General features: G+C 44.3%; 1 protein-coding gene across 1 annotated transcript in view; it reads right to left on the reverse strand.

Annotated features, from left to right (window-relative positions):
• GPC4 (glypican 4) overlaps window positions 1–24,579 on the reverse strand; it is a 62,731-nt gene that overhangs the window by 9,652 nt on the left and 28,500 nt on the right. Inside the window, exons 3-4 of the mRNA XM_085230344.1 lie at window positions 13,642–14,033; window positions 3,141–3,306 (exon numbers count right to left, since the gene is read on the reverse strand). Of these exons, the coding sequence (XP_085086470.1) occupies window positions 3,141–3,306; window positions 13,642–14,033 (558 nt within the window). The remainder of the gene's footprint in view (window positions 1–3,140; window positions 3,307–13,641; window positions 14,034–24,579) is intronic.

Below are 24,579 nucleotides of genomic sequence, written 5' to 3' on the forward strand. Positions count from 1 at the left end.
TCCTCCTGCATACATTTGTCCTTGCTACTGGCATTGAGACAATCCTTGGCGACAAAGCACCTCGCTCTCATGAAGGAAAGCAATTCTTTCGCATTGTGCCACAAATAATCAGAAACCCACATCTTCAGTCTCACTGTCTGACTTGAAGAACAAAAGCCAGTTCTCAGTCTTAACCCCAAGATCTGATTTAAAAGGGGAGGGAAGGAGGGAGAAGACCTTGACCATTCATTAACAACAATCATCATTTCTAAAAGGGAAAAATTCTTTGCGCACAAAGTAGTACTCCAGATATGTACATGGAGCCTGAATTCTACATCTTTGAGCAGAGTAAATCTTTGTCAGGAAAAAAGAAAAATCATGAAAAGGCACTGGAGATTAACACCGCTCATTCAGGAAAGCCTTAAACACACCCCCACCGCAAAGCTTGTTTGAAACAAAGTATACCCCTGTCTAATTGGTGTACAATTGTGCTGAGAATGGATGGTGAAATAATTTAAAGACAGTTAAATGAGAGAAAGAGAGTAAAATTCAGCCGTAATGTCATACGCTGCAACTTTAAATGGTACTTTGCAGAAGGAAGGCAGGAAGAAGGCTTTGTCTTGAAAAACCTACAGACAACATCCTCGTTTTGGAAAAGCTTTACACAAGTGACTTTCACATTGAACCACTAACTCTATAGAATACTGTCAATCTGGGAGAAAACAGGCAATGGACACAGAGAGAAGAAAGGGTTACTGAGGAAAAGGAAAGGCAAAGATAAGAAGCAACGCTTAGCCATACTTTAGTGAGAAATAATCCTATAAATTAGGTGCTTTTTAAAAAAACAACAGCAGAAGCACAAACACACGCATACGCAGATGCCTATTCTACACTCACATGCAACTTTGCACATACTTCCAGTATTTATTATGTTTCCCCTTCAACTATCTTTATTTTACTAGTTTCAAAATCTACTTTTCACACATAATAAATAACTTGGTATTTAAGCCCAAAATGCAAAATAGCAGAGCCCATGCAACTGGGTTGCTGCGTTTTTTTTCCTTTTAAACTTTTAAAAACATACACAAAGGACATTTGTCACACGTTTCCCCCTCAAACACGAGATCTATTTAAGTTTATTTGCCTCAAGAGTCAAATTGAGATGGAAAAAAAAAGCCTGCAATGTAACCAGCACCTCTTCAGTTATTAAACTGACCATAGAAAGCACAGCTTCAGTTTTCAGTATCTGTACTCCACCGCAAGAATCAGCCCAGAGTGCAAAAAAAAGCAGCAAATACTGCCAGCAAATGTAACAAAGCCTAAGACTGTACTTAAGTAATGAGTGGCCAAGAAGCCCTTTAGGGAGGAAGCGCTGCAAGAAGCTTTGCTTCCATCCTGGAATCGTATTTATTTACTTTGTCTTGTTTAATAATCTTAATTATTGTACGCAGACCCTGATCAGTCTCATGTGACAGGGCTCGCTGGCTCCCCCCAACTTTCATTTTTAGTTGCATACCACCTACAGCAATTAGCTGCTTGTGCTTTTGTCTGTTTTCTGGCATTATGCCCTTCCCTTTCATGGGATTCCTCTTTTCTACTTGGACTAGATGTTTGCAAGTCTCCTGGCTTTGAGCTGTTTCAGCAACAATTGTAGCTGAAATACTTAATATTCTCATGAGAAAGAGGGCTGGGAGGAACGGAGGGGGGTGGGGTGTCAGACTCCCAGAGAATGACTCGGAAACCCAATTTAGTATCACATTTAATCCCTGTATGGAATATACAGGCAAAAAAACATGCCTTCTGACAATAATATCCTGCACACAAGTAAGTTGGCACAGTCAGTTAAGTGAAAAGCCGATGCACAAAACATGAGAGAACAAGTTCTATGATTTGAACGCAGCCTGAGATGCCAATTATCAGCGATTTCCCCCCACTTTTTTTTTTTTTTTTTTTTTAAATCTCACACCTTAATGAAAAGGAAATCTTTTCTTCCTAACAGCTCCTTTTTCCAAGAGCAGGATTGGAAGAGCACCACAGCCTCGTCAGTAGCTGCAGGAACTTCACATGCACTTCATCACACATTAACTGGAGTGAAGTGACTACTCCCAAAGGATGCACTTACACAGATAAATCAAGATCCTTGAAAAGGAGCACAAATGAAAACATTTAACGTTGCCTATTGCCTGTGCCCCCAAAACATGATGCGCAACAAATTCTGCTGTCCTGACCCGAGGTAGAATTTAACATTTCAGTCTATTCATATACCTGACTTGTCAGTCTATTGCATATACCAAATAACACCATTTATAAACACAGAAGAGAAATAAACAGGAGGAAGACGATGGCAAAAATGCTTGCAGAGCATCACTTACAGCCTATCAACATTTCTAAAGGACGGCAGCTGAGCGCCAAATGAGCTGTTTAGAAATAGATTTAGACACATGTTCCATTCAAATTTTTAATGTAAAATACAGGCCTACAGTTTTTCCCAAAGCTCACCATGGCTGCATAGCAAGAAAACTGGCTTTAGGAAGGACAGCTGTATGGTGACAAAAACATGCAAAGAGTCATATGGAAAAAACAGCTTGTATGTACATTAGAAAGAAACCAGTGAAAGGATATGAGGGCTTCGTGGTGGAAATCCTTGGAGGCAGAGGGAAAAGACTAGAGTCTGAGCCAGCAAGGGAAAGCAGAGGCTGCAGCAGCAGATCCAAGAGCAGTATTGGTCAAAATGGCTTAAGAGGTAGCAAGTCTCCACACTAAATTGGGACTCTTTTTCCTTGCTTCTTAGAGGTCATAATCTAGCTCAGCCTCCAGGCTTTTGGACATTGTGATGAACCAAGACAGAGAACGTGTATCACATACAACATATATTCTTGCTATAGCAAGAAGAAACACTCCAAACCTACAAACACATGGCAGCTTTACCCTCCTGAAGTTTGCTTCAATGGAGATTGCTGGTGCAATGAAAGTTTCATTTATTCAGAAATTAACATGAACTGCAAAAGCTTTACTACACACAGAGATGTAAAAGAAAGAGATACCTGCCATGGACACCTTAAAATCTGCTGTAGCAAACATGGCCACTGTCAAAAGCCATTCACAGGAGGGACATGATATCAGGGCGTACTTACATGCAGTTTTAACCCACTTTGCCTTACCCATAAAGATATTCCACTCTGTATCCAAATCCCCTTGGTTGGCCAAGCAGCCTCTCATGACGTTAAAGCAGTAATTGTAACAAGGCTTCACTGATATCAGACCTCGACAGTGCGGGCAGTACATCATTTTCAGCAGTGCTTGCGTACCCTGTGGTGTAGGGTTCACCTTTAAAAGAGAAAAAGAGAAGAAAATTAGCCCTCAGTCATTAAAGCAAACACCCCACACATTTGCCATGGGGCTGGTGGGAATGGAGCTGTGCAATCAAGACCCATCAGGACTCCACTGTTGTGTGCTTCCAGGGATCTGGAAAGTGGATGAGGAGTTTTTGGCCCTCCTCCTTGGGCAAACCTGCTCCTAGGGGTCGCAGCCAGTCTTCCCATCTGCAGCACGAAACCAGCACTAAAACACACCCAGACAGATGTTGTGGGTCCCCTCCTTATGCTGCAAGGACAGTAGAGCTATCTGCGGTCACCGAGTCACCCTTGAACCCTCAGCAGAGTTGTTCTCAGAAATGACTCACGGTCATTCATGTTTGATTCACTCCCTGGCCTGGCTTCAAAACATTCATTGAAGCAACTTCCACGCCGTCTGCCTGCAAACACTACCACCAGCACCACACCTCCTTGCTGGCTGCATGGTAGATCCATCTGAGCCACTGAGCAGGCTCTCCCCTCAGCAGCCAGTCTGAGGGCTGATCAGTCATAAGCAAAAATGGAAAATTAAGTCAGGATTGGAGACATGCTGACAAAATAGAAGCAGTCTCCAGAGTTTTTAAGCAATGCACTTGTGACCTCCTATAAGGCATTTACGTAGAGTACTCTAAATAGGTTGTGATCCAACACTGAGGGGAGGAGACACACGTGCACCAGAGTAAGAGGAGAGGTCATTCAGTACATGTGGCACATCTCTGCAAACTTCTTGCTCAGGACAAATCTATGGAATAAAGATCCACACAGAACTGACACGTTCTCCTCCATCTCCACCAGTCTCTGAGCAGCAGTTTCTGGAAGCAAGGAGAACTCCCGAGGGGAGGTATCCCCATTGCCTGCCCTGTGCTCTCGCTTTTCCCTAGGCACCACCACTGGCTTCAGACAAACCTCCACCTCCTGACCTCCCCCAGGGACAGGGGAGATGACCGAAACTGGCTGGTTTTGCCAATAACAGCAGCAGGGTTTCTTCAGAAAAGAGAAGAAGGATAGAAATCTTGTCTTTGTGCCAACTCCAAAAAGAACATCGTTTCTCTTCAACAGGCAAGGAAACCAGGCAGAAAGATTGAAGGACAATTTTCTGTGGTTGAGCTGGATTTTGGCTGGCCAACAACGATCATTCAGGCATCATCTGTACCCCTCTTACCTGTGAGGAGCACTGATTGCAACTTCCACTACTCAGGCACTCAGGGTGGCTGAGCCTGCTGCTGTCAACAAGAGCCACTTGAATTTTTAGAAAGGAAGCGAGATGCCTTCACACATCCCAGACAAAGGGCCCACGACAGTTCTGAGACATGAGTTAAGATCCCAAGAAATAGCTCTGTGCAAAAGAGGCAGACAGCAAGATGCCGTCAGAAACCACCGCATGTCTGGCCAAGACAAAATCCTCCACCATCACGCTGCACTGAGCAGCAGGACAAAGAACGGTTGTCCCTCATCCTGCTGTCTGAGCCAACCCACTTGGGGACTTGACAGAACTCACAGCACTGAGGCAGGAGCACACTTGGTCCCAAACCCTTGCAAACAAAAGACCCCACTGCCCATTTGGTGGAGCAAATGGAGCCGTGGTGCTCAGTGCAGAGAGCTGTTTGTGGCAGCAGGGGAATCTGATCTGGGGAGGCTTCAGAGCACGGCTGTCTGGAAGGCGCAGCAGGAGCAGGAGCCCCAGCAGAATGCTCCCCACTGGGGCAGAGCTAGTTCAAACATTGGGAAGAGCTCATGCAACAGAAAACAGCCAAATCAGATGATTTATAGTAGGAAAACTGAAAACAGACAAATGTAAAGGTATCATCTGCCAGCCAGATGGCCCAGTCCTTCAACAGCAAAAAAGTTGAAGAAGGGGGAAGAAGGAACAAAACATCTCACAGCCACAGACAGAGTTCTGAAGGACCCCCATTTCCATCACTTTTCTAACAAAAATCCAGTCAGTGCCAGGATCCCTGCTTAGCCAAGGCTCGTGAGCAGATCCTGCCCGTCTCAGCACTGCTCGCCCTCATAGAAGCGCCTTGCACCCTCCTTGGGAAGAAAATCAGAAATAGCACCATGATACCCTTTAGCCAAGTGCTAGAGCAGCATTCAGCAGAACTGAGGATTCCATCAACCCCATGATAGAAAGGTGAGGTTTTATGCAAGGGACCACATGGCAGCACGTTATGAAAAACCATCAGCCCAGCACCTTCCCATCTTAGGCTCCTTGTTCACACCACGCGGCTGTGACCTTGCAGCATCCACTCTGCTTTGATATTTCATCGGGTTGATCTTTATGGATCCCAGCAGATGCAGGGGAAACCGAAGCTGCCTTCCCACGTTCCACTGCGGACGAACAGCGCTACGAAGACATCGGCCGCTTGCTCAGATTTGGTGCTGCACGCATCCTTGGAACAAAGACCTGGTTTGATTTTAAAAACCAACAGAGTTTGGCTTCCTTCCCTATACAAGGTCATTCTGAACCTAAGATAAACCCCATGACAAACCTCTGCCCGCAGCGACTGCCCGGTAGAGCCGTAGCTTATGATGGATATAGTCCCACAGATAAGCTCTTATTTTACAATACAACTGCAGGAGGAAGACAAAGGAGGAATTCACCAGTCCTGATTTGACATTTTATGGCTTTAGAGAGCAACGGGGAAGTATAAATAGAGATTGCCTATAAGAAAGGGTTTCAGGGAAGATTATGAGTAATTGCAGCTCGTTACAGCACTGATAAATGCTTAACTACCACATATCACTGCAACAAGAACCTTAACCCCTGGCAACACGCCCATGCCCAGTCCAGACCAATTCTGGATCTGTCAGAGGGATGTGCCATATGTTGCACTGGCAATTCTTCACAGGCTTTTAATGTTCACTCTGCCATGCCAGGTGCAAGCTCTTAAAACACCATTGTATGTAACAGAAAACCCAGATATGCTTTGTTCTAGGGTTGTGTTTATCTTGGAAAGCAACTCAAGTTCATTCAAATGCTACTCTAGAATGACCCTCAAAACCAAGTAATCTCCTTTCTAATAAAGCTGAGTCCCAAAGAAAGCTTTATTTGCCAAAGAGGATTTACTCCAATAGATTTGAACCCAGGTAGTATGTTGTAGTGCACGTAGCCTCCAAAAGCTTATAATAGAAGTAAATGCACTCCAAACCCTCCTTTTATCTTGTGAAATTTATTTCCTTTCTGTGCCGTTCCATGCCACTGCAGCAATCCATCACCCTGTGGTTTCATCATGGAAATTACAATTTGTCTGTGTCTATATGCTTTGTCAAATGTGAGGATTAAAAGTTGCTGACAGATGTGTTTTGGCACCCATCTTCCCATACGTATCAGATACAAACTTCAAAAAATTACAGATTTTCACACAAAAAGGTAAAAACAGACAATTACGGGATTTCTGAGTTTAACTCAAATGTTTCATACTGTATTTGTTGAGGTACAGCCCAACTTACACTGACTGGTGAAGATGCAATCATGTTCCTGTTAAAAGGAAGCGTGCTCTGCGTAACAAAACCTGAGTTCTGTGGATACCTTGCCATATTCGCCACATTTTTTCAAGTTTCACATGTTTTACTCTGCGTCCTTAGCCCTCTCCTAGCAGTGAGCACTTGTACCTGGATGTATGATGCTGGTAGATACTTCACCATTGAAGCACCCACCTACCAAGGGAAACGCCTCCTTAACAACCTCCAACAAGCCACCAACACTCCAGAAAACCAATTTGTGCAAGCAGTGAAGGCTCAGAGGCCCAACCAGCCTCCTTTCCCCTCCCTCCTAAGGCAGGGAAGAGCTGAGGAGGGATGACAGAGGTCCAGCTGTGGTTCTGCAGGGAGCTGCAGCCAGGCAAGGAACTCCCACCAGCTGCTAGAGCCACATATCATTCTCTCACTACCCTAAAGTTAACATTAAGAATCTTAATAACAACATTTAAAATCCTGTCAGCCTTAATAACTATTTATAATAACACTGATAACTCAGTCTTTCTTATTTTCCAAGCTTGCACAGTTACAGCGTTGCCATGCCAGCAGCACAGCCACCAGGAAACAAAATCCAACAATTTGAAAATAAGCGCAGTGAAATTACTTTTGATTTATGTTGTGTTTACTTCACAAAAACCAAATTAGGGCAATACTAGAGAAAGAAGATTTAAAAAGCGACTCCTCAATGACATGGAAAGAAGATTTCATGACAAAAAAGGAAACAAGGACAACAAATCAAAAAGCCTCCAAGACCAGCTGAAGGACCGTGGGATGCTCCAGGTGAGCAGCCAGATGTAAGACAAGTGAAGCATCGTTGGTTTTGGGGATTGACACAGCCTTACTTGTGTAATATTTTCCTCCACTCCATGTTTTGCAAGAGCACACGCCAGTCAAACAGGGAGCATTTAGCTCCCTGTGAAGATCACTCGGGCGGTTCTTGGTTTGCTTCCCCAACCCAAATATTCCAACGAAAGTGTTTTGGAATTAACAGCACATTTCAGTGTTTAACTGACTCTGCTGGCCCAGCGTTGGTGCATGAATAATTTAGAAAGCATCTGATTTAACCACAGATCTGGGCCTCCAAGGTGTTGCACAACAGAACACATTTTAAGAGAGAGATTTGGGAACAGCGCAGCTCTGTGCCTTGTCAGTATTCAATACCCATGATGATGTTTTCTGCAATTTTACCTGTCTGGTTACAGTCACCTCTGAGCAAGGAAAAGTTCAAGAGTGCATTTACACTTAATTCTCTACTCGCGTTTGCCTTTTCTCTTTTCCCCCTTCAATGCATGCAGATGTGACGCTGCCAGGCAGGAACAGCAGAGCTCCTGAGAACCAACACACTGTGCACTTGACCAGCTCAGTTTTAACATTATCGTGTCAAAAGGAGACTACTACGTGCTCATCTTGAAGGGTTTGCATTCTTTAGCAGTTGCCCTCCACCAGCCATAGGATTATACCATCCCACACGATGCCACCAAACACAAGCGCCCTCCAAACACAGCTTCTTCTCTAAGCACCTGCCTCTCTCCACAACCCAGAGACACAGCACACAATTCTGAGCTTTTTGTTTGCTTACAGAACCCGAACAGTGAGACCATTTGTTTGGGCAACGACACCAAAATACTTCCTTAGTTATCCCTCCTATTGTTTTCAGAATTAAGAGCCAAATCACAGCGTAGGGAATGGCAAAGATGGAAAAAGAAAGAAGAAAATCCAGCAGACTGAAATGCTCCTGCATGGTGCCATCAGCTCGAAACCCACAGCCACATCCATGTATGTTCTCAGCCCTTTAAACCCGCAATGACTGCTGCTCAAGCATGCTTTGAAGGCTATGCCTAGCTCAGACCCTCAAATGGCTGGAGCTAAGGCAGATGCAGCCACATTCTTGGCAGGTCTTCTCAGGGTCATCTTTGATGTGGAGAATTGCTTGGTATTGTTTTCTGCATTGATGTTTGCCCTTGGCACGTGGAAGGCAATGTCCTTGTGCACGGTGGCCCCTCGGTACAGCCCCACAGTTTGCAAATCACTGTCTGGACATAACTCTTCCAAGGCCTCTTTGCAACACTAAAAGGGCTCCTTGGCTCTTATGGTTGGTTCTCAGTTGCCCACAGAGCAGCAGCATCTGTCCCTCATCTCTTCTCAATGCATGCATGCAAGCAACAAATTTCATGTCTGTCCTCATCACTTCACTGGGAGGATCTGTTCATGCCCAGGGCGTGCCTGGCTTCATCTGATATAAAAATATGAACTTCCTTTTGGAAAAGGATTAAGGATATATTCTCCTTTACCAAGGGCGAAGGCCACACAAAAGGAGATTGGATGGTTGTTACCTAAACTTTTAGATCCAAATGGTAATTAGGAGGGGCACCATATTTACTGAATTAAGAGCTTACTGCCCACATATTTTTGCTGATAGAGGCCTTAATTACATTCAGCATCCATGCAAAAAAGGGCAGGAGCCACTCTCCAGGAGATGCAGTCAGAGGTAAGGGAGCTCACAAAGGCCAAGAGTAACTTGGTTCACACAGGTTTAACTTCACCTTGTGCTCTCTGGATGCCTTGTTGGAGATGAGCAGCTCAGAGCAAAGAGTTAAAAAGTCACGGGTCTCTTACTCCAGCTTTCAAGCAGCTGTGGGAAGGCAGATTACCTGCCCCCTCCATAGTTAGTTTCCATAAATGGTTTCAAGAGAATTCCCTCCTCGGCTGCTATCATCACACTTCATTAGGGAAGAAATGGCGATACTAAAGAAGCTCTTCTACCCACCACAAACACCTCCAGCAGCTCCCTCGTGGCTTTTAATGTCTCTTGAGGACAGTAGATCACAAACTAGGTGCATTCTTCATATGAACCTGTGTATCTATTTCACATGGTTTGTATCTGTACTTCCAAATTAATTATCATTTCTTGCATGTAACTTCAAAGCTGCTGTCTGTCCCTTACAAAACAAACAGGGCTCCTGAGGACGGGCTGGAAGTCCCTTTCCAGAGACTCAGCTGTATTGAGGCAATTGCATCTCATGTGGCTTTCAACATATAGTGGATGTGATTCAGGAGCCTTCACTGCTCAGACATAAGTGTAAGAAGGAAAAAAACAGTAAAAACTCCAAGAGAACAGTTTATCAGCATAAATTTCCTGGATAGCTGCAGCAAACTCTTCCCACTGGTTTCCCCACGTCTCCACCTGCACGTCAGCAGAGAGATGGGGGATGCAAATGCAGCAATTCAGTGCTTCGTGGCTGCACTCTGCATCCTCCAGAGGCCTTTGCTTCTGACTCTTGACCTCTAACAAAACCTTCTCTGCTACACTCTGGGTCAAGGATGCTACTCCTGACCCTACAAAATGCTGACAACATGCTCAGTTCTTCACTTTTTTCTTCCCCCTAACAACAGGAACCTCTGTCCCATACCTGCACCCATTGAGCCACCAGGCACTTTGCCCTCAAAGGTGTCACGACCCCAGACAGGGACATGGGTTTAACCACGTGTCACCAATTAAGGAAACGTCTCTGCAGCTTGAGAACTGCAGGATTCCTGGTTCTCACCCTTTCTCAGGCACTCTGGGCTCTGGCCTGTATTTGCTCTGTTTTTTCCCCCAGAAAAGAGCCCGCTCAGCTGGGGCAGGAAATGTCAACGCTGGCAGCAATTTAACCCTGCTGATTTTAGTGCTTGTCAAGGGCTAAGTAGCAAGCGAGTGATTACGGGATGGGCAGATTTCCGTCTCCCAAAGGCAGGGGCAGGAAGGTCAGAGAGAAAGCACCAGTCTTCAGCAGATGACAAAGGAAAGCATTGGAGGCCTACAGCCAGCCGTAGATGAAATCCCATGCAGGAAACATTTCAAGCAGGGGTAAGCAACAACCTGAGTTTTTTTCCTTGGATTTGCAGTTCAGGACAGATCTGGAGAACTTTGTGCTTTGGACCCAAATTAAGAAATTCGAGGGGGGGAAGACCTGAATGGAAAATTAAAGTGCATTTTATAGACAAAGTTTGAAGAAAAAAAAATCTGTGCTTTCTCTGAAAACCATATAGCTTTCTCACAGTTGTGTATTTGGGCAGCAACACGCACCTTCTGACCCAATCAGTGCTGAATTGAAGTTATTTTCTAGCATTCTGACTCTGAAATCACACATCTGCAGCTTTTCAATATTCTTTTCCTTTTCGTCCCCAACTTATGCAAGAACAATACTTTCTAAATGCATCTCCCTAGTGATGATGTAAAAATATATAGTATCATTAAAAAGCTATCAGAGCTGTTCTTCTGTAAAGTGCTCTTTGCTCTCCTAACAGCACCACTTGAAAGCAAAAAACAGCTGGATCTCGCAGTAGTTTGTATTTCTCCTCCTGAGAATTTTCAATTACGAATTTTTGACTTACTTGTTACAAGAAGCATTAAAACTAATTTGCATTACTTTGGACATTTTTTCATAAAGACGAAGATTTATCCCTCAAGCTAATCCCCAGTACAAGCAGTTATCCCGCTACAGCTCCTCAATAAAAATAATAAGGAAGCAAAGACAATAAAGTCATTATACGGAGCTCAGCAAAGCTGGACTAATCTATGAAGGAAACCCCAAAACGCAACCACAAAGCAGCAGGCATAAAAACATTCGCTTTTAAACCCACGTATGGAATTTCCCAATTGTGTCTTACAGAAACGTGACGGTTAGGTTTTCACTGAATGAGAAGAAAACACTGCTAGAGAGATTATTCCTTCCACTGCTGCAACTAAAGCTTAGTGCTCAGCAGCACAGACTTCTGCTCCAAAAAGCAGATCTGTTGCACGATCTGCAGTGCAATTTGTGAAACCGAAGTGCTAAGTGCAGTAAGTGTAATTCTGCTTGGAGCACGAGCTATTTTTGCAGCTGAGTGGGTCTGTGGATAACCTTGCACACTCGAGCAATTAATTCCAGAGTTGAAGGCAACTCTACAATCGAGGATCTTCAAAAGGGAAAAAGAAATCACAGTGCTACCTCGGGTTCACAACTTTGATTCGTAACAGATGCGAGGACCGTAGCCCTCGTGGTACCGTGTCAAGTCTGGAGACATTTTGATGAATTCTGAGCAGATGGAGCATGAACACGATCCCTCGCTCACACAGGTTTACTGTCTACCAACTGATTGCACATTCCCCAAAGCCATACTGGCGTTCAGCATCCGGACCCCCCAAATACTTCATCTTCACTGCCCAGCATTGAAAACTCCATCCTCTTTTTCCCTTTCTTACTGACCATGACATCTACCACGACACCAAGCAACCAGAAATGAAATAATAGCAACTATATCTGAAACCTCAACCAAGAGGCTGGGAGGCTTTGCCATGATCTGATATGGAAACAAACACTTGGTCTGATCCAGCACCAACAATCCCTCTCCCACAACTCCTTTCCCCCATAGGATGGCATCTCTGAGGCTGGAGGATTTTGTGATCTCATCAAAGGTGATCTCACATAACATCCATGGAACCCCCAGTGCTCACCCTCAGCTAGATGAGAGCAGCACAAAGATACATATGAGTGTCATTGCTATTAAACGAGGAGCCAAGGTGTTAAGTACCTACAAGGGCTAGCACTAGTAACATACTCCTGGAGATTGGATGTATTAACAAAGAAATTCTACCCTTGTTAACATTCTCTGTCCTGTCACATACATGCAGTCTTATCACAAGAAAAATTAGCATGGAAACAGATTTTTTTTTGCAGAGTCACAGTATTTTAATGTCATCCCTATAAGTCAAAGTAATTTGAATCATCATGTCACTTATCAAAGTTAATTGTGCTGCCTCCAAAATTGCATTCTTCTTCTAAGAGTGTCTCATTTCTTTTTTCATTTTTCTTATTTGTTTTTTTTTCCCTTGCACTTAGGATGATTCAAACTCCTGCCTGCCCTTCCAGCCTGATGCTTTATTACTCTGCAACCAGGTAAAAAGAAAGTAAACCTTTCTGTTTGATTAAATGATTATGCTAAATCTTCTAGACCACAGGAAATGAGCTGAGGTTGTTAAAAGGAAATCACTAATTTTTTTTTTTTTTTTTTAATCTTACACAATCAGTTTAAGGGGATTATCTAATACATCTGTTCCATATACCACACAATCAAACTAAATTACAGACAAGTCTCAGGGAAGAAAACAAAGTCATCCCATTTAGAACACTCTATAGGGGTTTGTGAGAAGAGAGTGGTAAACATTTAGGTGAACAATAATCTATCAGTTTGAACCCCCAAAAGTGACAGCCATGGAAGACTGAGGCTTGACTTCTGCTACATGTGTGGCACCAAATACAAGAGGCTCCTGCCCTGCACATATGGCTCCAGCTTATTGTTATCATAAAAGTAGTGTTTGTTCATGCTAACAGCCTCCTTCCATGCCTGGGAGCAAGGAGCAAGTTATCAGCTGCTCCATAATAGATGCCCATAACATCCATGACTCGCTGTAATTTGAGGGCAATATTAAGAAGGTACAGTAATTACACAAGCAAACATGTTTATCTCCACTGCAGATGGAACTTAATTTCCAACCCGTTGCTGTTCCATACACAGGAGGACAAGCACCAAACAGGGAAACAACCCTGCTGTTGGCCTAAAGAGCCACACTCTGGAGAGTGGTGGCCCATAGGCAGAACATCTCCAGAACGTGACTCTATCACAAAACACACAGCTGGGCTCTCCTACCAACAGATGGAATCTGTCCCATCTACGCTCAACGATCCGTCACGCGTTTCAGGCACCTATGGAAGAGCTAAGCGCATCTATAGCATTCTGCAGAAGCGTGATGACAGGGAAAGACGCAACCCACGGCAGGTCCATGGGAAGGAGGCATAAACACAGAGCTCACCGCGGACACTTTGCTGACGACGTCCCTCGCGACGGCAAGGCCTTGCGCGAAGGTGCGGGCTGCCACAAACGCTCGAGTCACTTGAAGCTTCAGCTTGCGCGGCACGTCCCCGAAGGGCTTCAGCTGCTCCGTGTACTTGCTGACACACTCAAGGTACTCATCCGTGAAGTGGTACTGCGGGTTCACCAGGCGGAACATGCGCTCCAGCAGACGTGCCCAGAAGTCGTTGAGCATCTCCTCTAGGTTGACATTGCCGCCCACATAGTAGCGCTTCAGTTCCACGAAGAGGTCCTTGAACAGCTCTGAGTTCTGCATGTACAACCGGCCATACGTCCGCACAAACATGTCGTTCAGTGACTTCTCAGCGTTCTCGAGAAGCTCTTTGAAGAACTCTAGGAAAGAGCGAGAGAAGCCATGGTAAATGTTGGTACTGGGTTAAGCATTCGCGCATAGCTTAACTTGAAAATGCAGCACAAGGAGACCCAGAAGAAATTGATTTTTAAATGATTTCCATATCTAATTTTCAAATCGCTTCTCAAAATTCTTGCTTGCTTTTCATAAAGCCAATCACCCTTCAAAACCACTTTCTGTGCCCTCCTATGGCTTGGATGAGTGAAATATCCTTTGACCAATACTAAATATCATGCCAAACGTCAGTAAAATGGAAAAAATTAAGCAGTCTTTACATTACCATTCAGCCAGCTTGAAAAAAGTCATTCTGGAGCCCCAAACTATCAGAAAGTAAAATATTTTAGAAAGTGTTCTAAAAAAGCTGGTTTTTTAAAAAAAAAATCTTTCTTTTTAATTACTGTCAGTTCATTTTCTGCAACGATGATAAACCAACCTCGAAAACTAAACAACTTTAGTACATTTTTAAAAACAGACCCGAAAATCTACCTTCATGTTCTTTCTCCTTTCTTTTAACTCTGCCAGATCCCAGGGCAGGGCCTGTCTCTAATTATGTAATTGGTTCTGATTGCAGACAGAACTTCAGATGTTTGTGGCAGTACAAAGAAAGTGCAATTAAGCCCGAATTTGCTCAAAATCCGAGGGCTAAATGCTTGACACTGACAAGAAGGCCAAGAGATTTTTCAGCTGATGGAGAATGGCTCCGGGTTTCATGGCTTTTGAAAAAGCAAAGGCCAGCTTCAGTTCAGTGTTTGAGAACACCAGACAGACTGGTGCCAGAGAGCAGCCACTGCTGGAACACCATCACGGCATCGTGGCAGTGACGCACATGTCTCTGACGCCAGCAGCAAGGTGACCCAGTGACATCTGGCACTCTGCAGGCATCTGCCAGGTCAATTTAAAGAACATCCCCCTCCAAGTCAGTGCTGCCAAAGACACAACGCTTGGAAAAAGGCTTCGTTTCCAACGGAGGGAGGTGCAGATACTGCTGTGGGCAAACTGGACACTGCTAATTAAGCTGATCTACATCAGCACAAGTGAAAAGACAATCTGCTCCTGTGTAAGTGGCAGCGGTTCAAAGGAGAAATCCCAGCATTTAGTAGGTCTGATGAAAGATCACCCTACTTGACAATCTTTGCCTTGGATATCTGTCAGATGAGATAAAATAATAGAGAGATCCACTAAGCTTTTTAGGCCATTTTGGAATACAACTCCACTTGTATAGGCATGGGAGGGAGCTAAGGCAAGCAAGAGTACCACGGGGACTTCCACCATGTGCTGGTGGTCAGCATAAGCTGCTCACAATTGAAATTTTCCCTGCCCACCCAACAGGACCTGCAAAACTCTCCCAGGAAAACAAAACCCACAAACGTGCTGGTGCTCATCCATGTGCTCCGAGCCCAGCAGGACATCAGCACCCAGGGTGCAGCCTCAAAGGGGGCCTAGGGAGAGGGTTATTTTATGCATGCCACTGCAATTGAGGATTCTGACCTCTGCTTTTCTGTGACTCATATTCAATAAATATTTTTTAATAAAACATGCCTCTGTTGGTTTTTTTTTAATCCTCAAAGGAGTAATGTTTAAAGCCAGAAGTTGTTAGAAGGAGCGGGTAGAATATTTTGGCGTGGTGTGAATTTAAACCTTGTTAAAATGTATTAAAGTATGCTGAAGTTCAGATTTTAGTCTTCAAAGTGGTCCAGTACAAACAAAGACTAACACAGAAAACATTTTCTGGAAAAACTGAAACATTCTTCGAGTTCCTGACGAACAAAGTCATGGGGCTTGGTGGTTGACATAGCTGTATATAATGCAGCCTCTTAGGAGCACAAGAGAAATGATCCAGGGAAGAAGAGATTGATTTCAAACACCCGACACGTCCTCTGTCCAATATCAGCAGGAACCTCCACTTTCGTTCCCATGACTGGCATTTCCTCTCCAGGAAGATTTTTTTCTGTTGAGTTTATACTATAGAGATTAGCTTGGTGTATATTAATTTCTAATTCACTTAATCATTTTGAAGGCTCACTTCCTTCCTTAGCTCAGGCCTTTTAATATCACTAAATAAGCTGTTTACTTAAACACTTTCATACCAGGCACAAGATCTGGCAGATGCATCAGCAGAACTCTTCAGTAACAACTGTATTTTAAAATGACATTGATGTGAAATCTATTACATATTTCCAACTATTGGTCTAAAGGAACCCAACACAATGTTTTAAGCCAAGAAAGTTACCTCAAGCAATACATCTATATTACCATAACTAATTCATTCTCCAGCCTAGACTTAATTACTGGTTATGCTCTGAATTGAAAGTTGAATAAACTGATTCAGGCTTTAGAGCAGTTCATCCCTTCACAAATTTTAATCTGGACTAAAACCAGGTATGCTCATTAATTATCCTAAAAAACAAACAAAAGAGAAAAAAAACCATAAACCAAATTAGTTGTAAACATATGTGCACAGAGCCTTCCCTCTCCCCTTAAGGACATCAGCTTGGGTGAGAAACCAACACTTTCCCTGTGCAAACCAGGGGTAAAGACATCTGCAGCAAAGAGAGGAAAGTCCAAAAGTCCTTTTTATGACTTAAATGCTAATCTGACTGGTAACTCAGTCTGTCTCATTAGATATTAATCCTCTCCTTCACAGAAACAAGCTGATTAGCAAACGCCAGTGTAACCCAGCATTAACCTTGCCACCACAAGAAGAAAAATGGCAAGTTCCTCTCTTACATCTTGACTGTTTGCTGGGTAAAATAAATGACCACCTTTCATTTGTATTAGAAGTTGACTTGTTCTCAAACAAAGCAAACACACAAAGGACTTGGTTGCTTATTTTACAGCACTGTAAAAGCACGTTTTACAGCTGTGTTGCAGGCAATCTGTACTCATTAAATTATCACTCTGACAGGCTTCCTGTGAAAAGCTGTCAAATGCAAACATTTTTCACAGACGACAAACCATAGTTTGCCAGTGCTCTCCGAGACTCTGCCATCCAGAGAGACGTCAGGCTCGCTTTGGCTTCTCAGTTATCTGGTTTAAACTCACAGACCAAGGGGTGGCCCCCGGACAAATAGACAAAAGCAAGCAGCACACAAAATCAGGAAACATTTCACCAATTGATCCCCAGAAGCAGCAACGTGGTTTTCAAGCAAATCCAGCATATCTCACCTGCCTGGTCTCCAAGCTAATAGCAGAGCACAGAGAGTTGTTTGGGTTATAGGGAGAAGTTTTGCCAATTTGCTGGGTCTGATCCTCACAGGTGCAGGTCACAGGCACACGCCAGCAAGGCTGTGGCACAAGCTGGGACACAAGTTGCAGGACAGACAGCAGACAAAGTGCTGAGAGAACAGACAGCAGCACCGTGTTTGGGTTGCACAAAATTAAGGAGCAGCATCTGAGCAGTCAGCATCAAGGCAGAAATCTCACAGAAACAGAGGCTGCTTTAGACAGAAATCCTCCACAAGCAGTGTTCATGAAGACTCACTTTCGAGCACCTATACCCATCTCTCTGTGTTTGGTATCAGTGTTATTCATGACTTACTGAACGCTGCAAACTGTAAGGAGGCGTATAATGAGCTGTCATCTCCCTAAGAAATGCTGCCTTCCCAACACCTCATACAATCCTTGTAAATTTATTTCTGCTTGCACATTTTCCTACTTTCCCCACCTCAGCTGAGACCCACTGACGGAAAACCACCTTGTCACTCAGGAAGGTGCCAGGAGGAAGGGAGAAGGGCTCAGCCATGCCAACCTTTGATGGTCCCAGGGCTGCTATTCACAGAGATATCCTCTGGCAGCAGCCAGAAAATCTTTTCTAAAACCAGGATGAAACTCTGAAATTTGTAAATAAATCCTCTGGACTCTATGGACTTTGCTGCTCAGAGGAAGATGACATTTATAATGCAATTAACTTCTCAGGATAGAAAAGGATGTAATCTGCAGACAGGCAATCTACGGCTCTGGGCTATGTTTATTCTTTTAACACGTTTGAATTTCAGTGTAGAATTTCAATGCCAGCACTCAGGGGAAAATCTAGGATGTCAGAAAAAAGTAAGAAAGACTGGACATGACACATCTGATATTTCTGTAATAAGAGTCCTGGAGGAAAAGGAATTCCTGCTTTTAAACAAGCCCTTCCATAAAACAAATTTCCACAATGGGAAAATTTAACCACAGTTACTTGGCAGTTTCCTTTTTCCAGGTAATACAAGCAATCACCTGCTTGCAGCTTGAGGGCAGACCAGCTCTGCTGGTAACCCAGCATCTCCTGAAGGTGCTTCCACATTACATCAGTTTCCACAGCCAGAAGAATTCTAAACAATCTTCCTTCCAAGCTGTGGATACGTTAGCTATTTGAAGAAACAATCATTCCACCCACTGTAGGGCACAGGGCAAATTCCACCTACAAACCATAAATCCACTTCCTTGGACTCTTTTTTTTTTTTTTTTTTAATGTTCAGTTCACAGGTCTCATCTGAAAATATCCTCAAGGAGGAACAGATGTAACATTTTCCTATTTCTTGTGCTAACTTTTTCAGATATTTAGAGTGGGATTTTCATATTAGATGGCTTTTGATGGGGAAAGCCCTCTGCCGTACAGTACAGCCCTACCTAAATCAAAGGCAGCTCCTGGAGATTAGAAGAACACATCAAAGGGGCACGCTGCAGTTCACCCACAGCCTGTTTTGGCATTTCCCTACAAACACTGGTAAGGAGGGCAGCCCCAGTCCAGGAGCCCTGAGAGCTCAATCCAGAGCTGCTCACCCCGGAGTGTGAAGTTTCGCTTTGAGTTTCCTCATTGTCAGGGATGAAATGCACAGGTGCCCCTTTGGTGGCACGTGTGTCCTTCCGAACCAGAGCTATGCCACATGTTTCTCTTCCCAGTAGCCTTCAGATGTTCTAAATTTCCCACGCATCAGGTTTGCTTATTTTATAGCCATGTTTTCAACTGGCCTTAGAGTTATTCTGATGAAGATTTCCAAATTAACTATGCAAAGTGGTAGACATGCAATTATTGAACACACCTTAAGAAACAAATAAAACCAGATTCAAGCACATGGAGGGAAATGCTGTATTTTTACGGGCACAACTAATTAGTTTTAGATAATTTGCCACCCACCTTTTCAGGTATACTTTTAATATGCTGTCCAGATTATGATTAATTAAGGACTGTCTGCCCTAGCGAATCCTTTAATTTGCTTGTCTGTACAGATAATGACGTTTTCTAGTGTATGCAGCAGAGTGCTGCTACAAAGAGATTAATTATATTTTCCCACGAAATGGTTTACTTATAAAATGTGCATAGCAGCAAGATGGATTCCCAGGCAGACACCTTTGCCCAAGCTGCAGCACAGAGGGGCCATCCCCATCCCCTCGTATAGGTGCATCTGTGGATGCAGAGCCCACCCTACAGCTCCTCCGATGATGCAGGCAGAATACACATCACATAGAAAGGCCTTGGGAAGAAAAGGCACCAAAGTTTCACAGTTTCAAAGCTGAAGCTATCCACAGCTATGCCACCTACCCCAAAGGAAAAAGATTTTTTTTTCCTAAATGTGCCTCATTACTTTTAATACGCTTTCACTTCCTTTATTACATATATCACATTTGTAATTTCCACCAGGGAAAAACAAACCATAGCTTAACAACTTTTTTCCAGAAGTGCTGAGAAACCGATGAATACATAGTGTTAACACATTTATTGAATATGAACTCAGGAAGGGCAGGGCAAACCCACAAGCTGTTCCTCTGTCCTGTTTTCAAACATGTGTTAGCACTTAGTGACATGGGAAGAACTCTTCCGCATAGTAAGAAGAAACACAGGCTTAAATCACCAGTGTCACAGAAACAGCCATGATATGTGAGCCTCAGAGAGCTGGGAGGCACTGCCAAATCTCCCAGAGCTTTGCTTAATTATTCAAATGCTTCAAGACAAAAACAACAACTGGGACACAACAACTCACTGAGGGGAAAAAGAGAAAAATAATAATTTAAAAAACAGGCAAACAAAAAACATTCCTAGAACTTATTGTTTCTGATGGGCCCAAGAACATTCGTGCGTACCCCAGGGCTGGCAGGAACTCAGAAAAGCTAACACTCAGCCCAAGAGCAGTGCTGTCACACAGTGATCAAACTCTGTAAAGGAATGAAGCGATGAAAGAGAGGGAGGAAAAAAAAGCACTGAACAGCATCAAGACTACTGTCTGTGATTCAAGAAGCAAATAACAGCACATCATGTCCTGCTCCACCTAACACCTATCCTAACAATTAGGAAAGCAGAAGTGCTCCAGTCCCTTCTTTGTGCATCCTGAAGGACAAACACAAGCTTCATATCCTCCTCACCTCCATTTCTAGAGACCTTCCATGCTCACATTTCCTGCTCTGGGCCATCCACAGAGGTTTTATCCCCCAGTAAAACAACCTTCATCCTAAGCTCCCAACCCAGCAACCACGACTCAACACCATCTTTCTCATCACTCCTCCCTTACTGCTGCCTCTCCCTGCTGCCCAGTCTCCTCCTGGCTAATTTTCACCACACCCATTCCCCTGTTACTTCCCAGCTGCTTTAGAACTAGGTCCAGCTGGTACCAAAACACCAATTTCCCACCCCAACACAGCAAACAGCAGCTGTGAAACTTCGAGCTGCATCCCTCATTTCTTAAGAGCTTTCTGGAGCACTCAAGGGTATTTGAACATGCATCTTTTTCTAAGCCTCCCTTCCTACAACTGTGGTTGAAGAGACTGAGGAGGACCTGTGCTGCTGAGTAGCTGACAGCTTTCTCACTCCTGTTACCTCAGTTCCGTCCGTCTCACGTTGCACTGAGCTCTCCCAGGCAGAGCCAGTGCTCTTCTTCATCCAGTGTGCAAACAACTGGATGCTAAGGTACATGTAACACTGATAAGGCAGCAGCACAAGCCAGCTCCAGGGGAATATCATGCAATCAAGCCCACTGCAAGAACCCAAACGCCACCAGCTCCATCAACATCCAGGGAGCAGCTCCTGATACTACACAAGCAATCAGAGCCTGCACAATCGGTAGGTGGTTTCTTTGTGCAGGAAGGAGGAAAAGAGAGTTAATTTTAAACAGACAAACAATAGCTCATTGACAGGTTGACAGCAATTAGTAACCAGAGAACACCAGACACGTTTCCTGTAGCCAAGTATAAAGCGTGCGACCCACATCTTTGTCTTTTGAAAAAATAAAAGCATAAGAAAGGTTTACCTGCAATCCTAACAGCAGAACTGCTTGCACCTGAGATGGTAGAAAGAATACTGTTTGATTCCTTCAAGCCCACACAGAAAGTGGTCTTGCCCATAGCTGAATCCTTCACTCAGTTACAGAAATCTCAACTTTTTCTCCTTCATCTGTGGGGCAAGAGATCCCATCTACATGGAGTTTCGTTCCCCCAGTGATGCTGTGACCTCAAGATCTTTGTGAGCCTCCTAAAGCAGAGGTCAATTCCCCCTCACTGTTAGCTCAGCATCGTGAGCCTTCTCAAAGAACAAGAAGAAAAATCATAGTGTTTTTTTGTACCTTTTTAAACATCTCCAGATGGAAAGGAGCCAGCTACAAGAAAAAGAATAAACAAACTTCCAGGGCAGAGAGAGCAGAGAAAGCAGACAATTTGCTTCATTATTGTTGGCGTGAGTGGGAAAGTGCAAACAAAAACCCACAAGTGGGATTTTCTAAAGGAAGTGTGTTGGTGGTTGCTCCCTTCTGCTTCTCCTAAATCACTCCATCTGTACCCCAGACAAGCACAAGTCCAAAACCAAGTCTGAAGGACAAGCTCTCAGCAGGAGGCAATGGTTTTCACTGCAAAGCACAAGGGATCATCCCACCATTCTCCACCCAGGTTGGTATGTGAGGTTTTGTGACGATCCTTTCTGGAGAGAAAAGAATGAGGCTGTGCTTTCACCTACTCTTGAGCGGCAGCAGACAGACCACTCTGCTTTGTCATCTGTATGTTAATGCGAGGTTCTAATGGCAGAGCTGCCTCCTCAAAAATTTATTCAAAAAACACGCAGCTCTTGCACAACAGGCATTAAAGGTCCACTGCATCTCCTGTCTCCCTCTGCACAACTCCTGATGCGCTGGGATCCTCGGAACAGCCTTCTGCAGGTACCATGAACATGAGGTACCTTGGCACAAGAGCAGGACAAGGCCCCACTTCTCTGCTCTTGCGGGCAGTTTCTGATAAAAGAGTTAATGTGACAGTAAGGTTCCAAAGGGCAGTTATTTTGGTCAGGTGTAGCATCCTGATTATCCGCCAAATTCTAACTTTAGGAACCGGACAGCCACAGGGTTCATCTTTCACTGTTTGTCTCCGCTCTGTCCGGAGCAGTGAGGAGACCACCAAGATGGAGGACAGCGAGGAAAGGCCTCAATGAAGGGAATGTCTCTTCTCTTCCCTTGGGATGGCAGCTGGCTCTCCTCCAGCAGCTGCCTGCACCCAGTGCGTAGTGCAAAGCAACCCAAAGGCTGTATGTGAACTACCCATCATCTGCAAGGGGACAATGGACCAGGAAAGTTATGTCCCACTCCCACCTCTCAAAACCTGCGCCACATGCAAAAGCCCTGACCTACATCCAGCCCAGAAGAAATAACCCCACTGAACCCAACCTGTGGCCCCACGTGCCCCTTGGGGACTACTGCCCAGCTCCTGCTGCTCAGATTCGCTTTCTTTCCGCCCGTTGTCCCACAAGGGTTTCATTTTACACTTTCATATTTGTTTTATCTTTGATACTAATGGAAAAGTCAGGGGGCAGAGGGAAGGAGCAGAGCAGAAATGGGACACTCAGCATTTAATAGCTTCCCAGATGCCGGCTGGGGCTGAGAAGTTTTGTGCAAATCCTCCTGTCGCTAAGGCACAGCAAGCACCAAGCCTACTGCATGTTTGCCTCTTGGTCATAATATTTTTAAATATCACTGGAGGCAAAATCTTGCTCGTCTTCCCTAAATACAGAGCACTCAGAAGAAAGAGACAAAACTTGGTTTAAATGCAGCAGCTTGCTAAACGCAGAGGCAACAAACCAGCCGGCATTTCACAGCAGTCATTTAGCAGTCCCTCTGCTCACAGGGCTTTAGGAATTTGCTTTCCCCTCATTTGCTGTGCAGTGAACCCAGAAAACAGAATTTCTCCCTAAAAAAGGCTTGGCACAAAAGTTGTGTCTTCTGAGAGATTCAGGAGGCATCTTTAACAAAAGCAAACAACCAAAGAACAGCTTATCTAGGAAGAAACAGGATAGCAGAAATGCTAAAGGAGAGTTATCTGCTGCTTCCTGCCCTGCTCCAATTCCTCAAAACAGCTGAGCCCAATTTCTCTTCTGGCATTCACCTCATCCTCCCAAAACCACTGCCCCCAGCATGGAAAACTTCAGCCTGAAAGGTCAGTGGAGATGAAAGTTCAAGCTTAATAGAAGGGATCAAGCATTTAAACAATCTTAATGTCACCATTAATCCTTCTAAAATTATTAATCCCTAGGAGAGTGGAGGGGCACTAAGCGGTGAAGAAGAAAAAAGGCTGTGCCATGAGATGAGGTCACACTGCACAGCTTCACAGCTTCCTCCGTGGCAGCTCAGAACAGACACCACATCAGAGCACTCCTCCTGCATCCCATGGCTGTTGTCATATAGGGAGATGCTTATATGGCCAGGGAACGTCACCCACTAGTTTCCTCAGCCGTAAATGTGTATCTGACATCATGTATACCAGAAAAACAAAACCAGCAAATCCTCACCTTAAAAACATCTAGCAATGGAGAGTCCAACAACTCCCAAAGCACATATTTTTTATTAAAAAAAAGTATTTCCCTTATTGCTGGAAATATGTACCTTTCTGCTACACTGAAGCCGGGCTAGGTTTAAATTACAACAGGATAAACCCCCAGGAGCATACAGAGCTGTGCTGCAAGCAAATATTTAGACAGGATATATAAGATATTGGACTCCAAAGCTCCGGTCTTCTCCCTGTGTCTGCAAACCAAACACACACAGAAGGACCTGGCGCTGTACAATTACATATGAGAAGCTGAAGTGACTTGTGGCCAGCCATTTGAGGACTGGTAATCAGGAGCTTGTTGTACGCTCCTGATTAAGAGGAGATAATCCATTGCTGAAGCACACGGCTTTGGTGTCAGATCAGAGCAATTCTGGCAACTGTTCCAACATCACACAGCGCTCGAGCAACAGCTGATGCAAAATGCTCCCACAGCCACAGGGCACTGCCGCCTCCATCCAAGGACTGTCCTTCTACAGTGGCAACTGCTGCAAAGGTCAAGCACATAGCAGAGGCAGCACAGATTTGCCTCTTCTCTTGGACCTGAATGTCAAGGCTAAGAGATTAGCAACCAGAGAGCCTGCAACAAAGATTTCCAGAGAGCTGGGAGGTCATGGTTTGCTTCTCGCTGTGAGGGAGCTGCTTCCTGGAGTGTCATCACCAAACACAGCGATGTGACCCTGCAACGGGAGTCACTGCTCCATTTGCTGGGAGTTAAGTGAATTTAGGTCTCTGCAATAACTCATCTTGCCT

The sequence above is a fragment of the Meleagris gallopavo genome, chromosome 9 (genome assembly GCF_905368555.1).
Source record: "Meleagris gallopavo chromosome 9, MGAL_WU_HG_1.1, whole genome shotgun sequence".
NCBI classification, from domain to species: domain Eukaryota; kingdom Metazoa; phylum Chordata; class Aves; order Galliformes; family Phasianidae; genus Meleagris; species Meleagris gallopavo.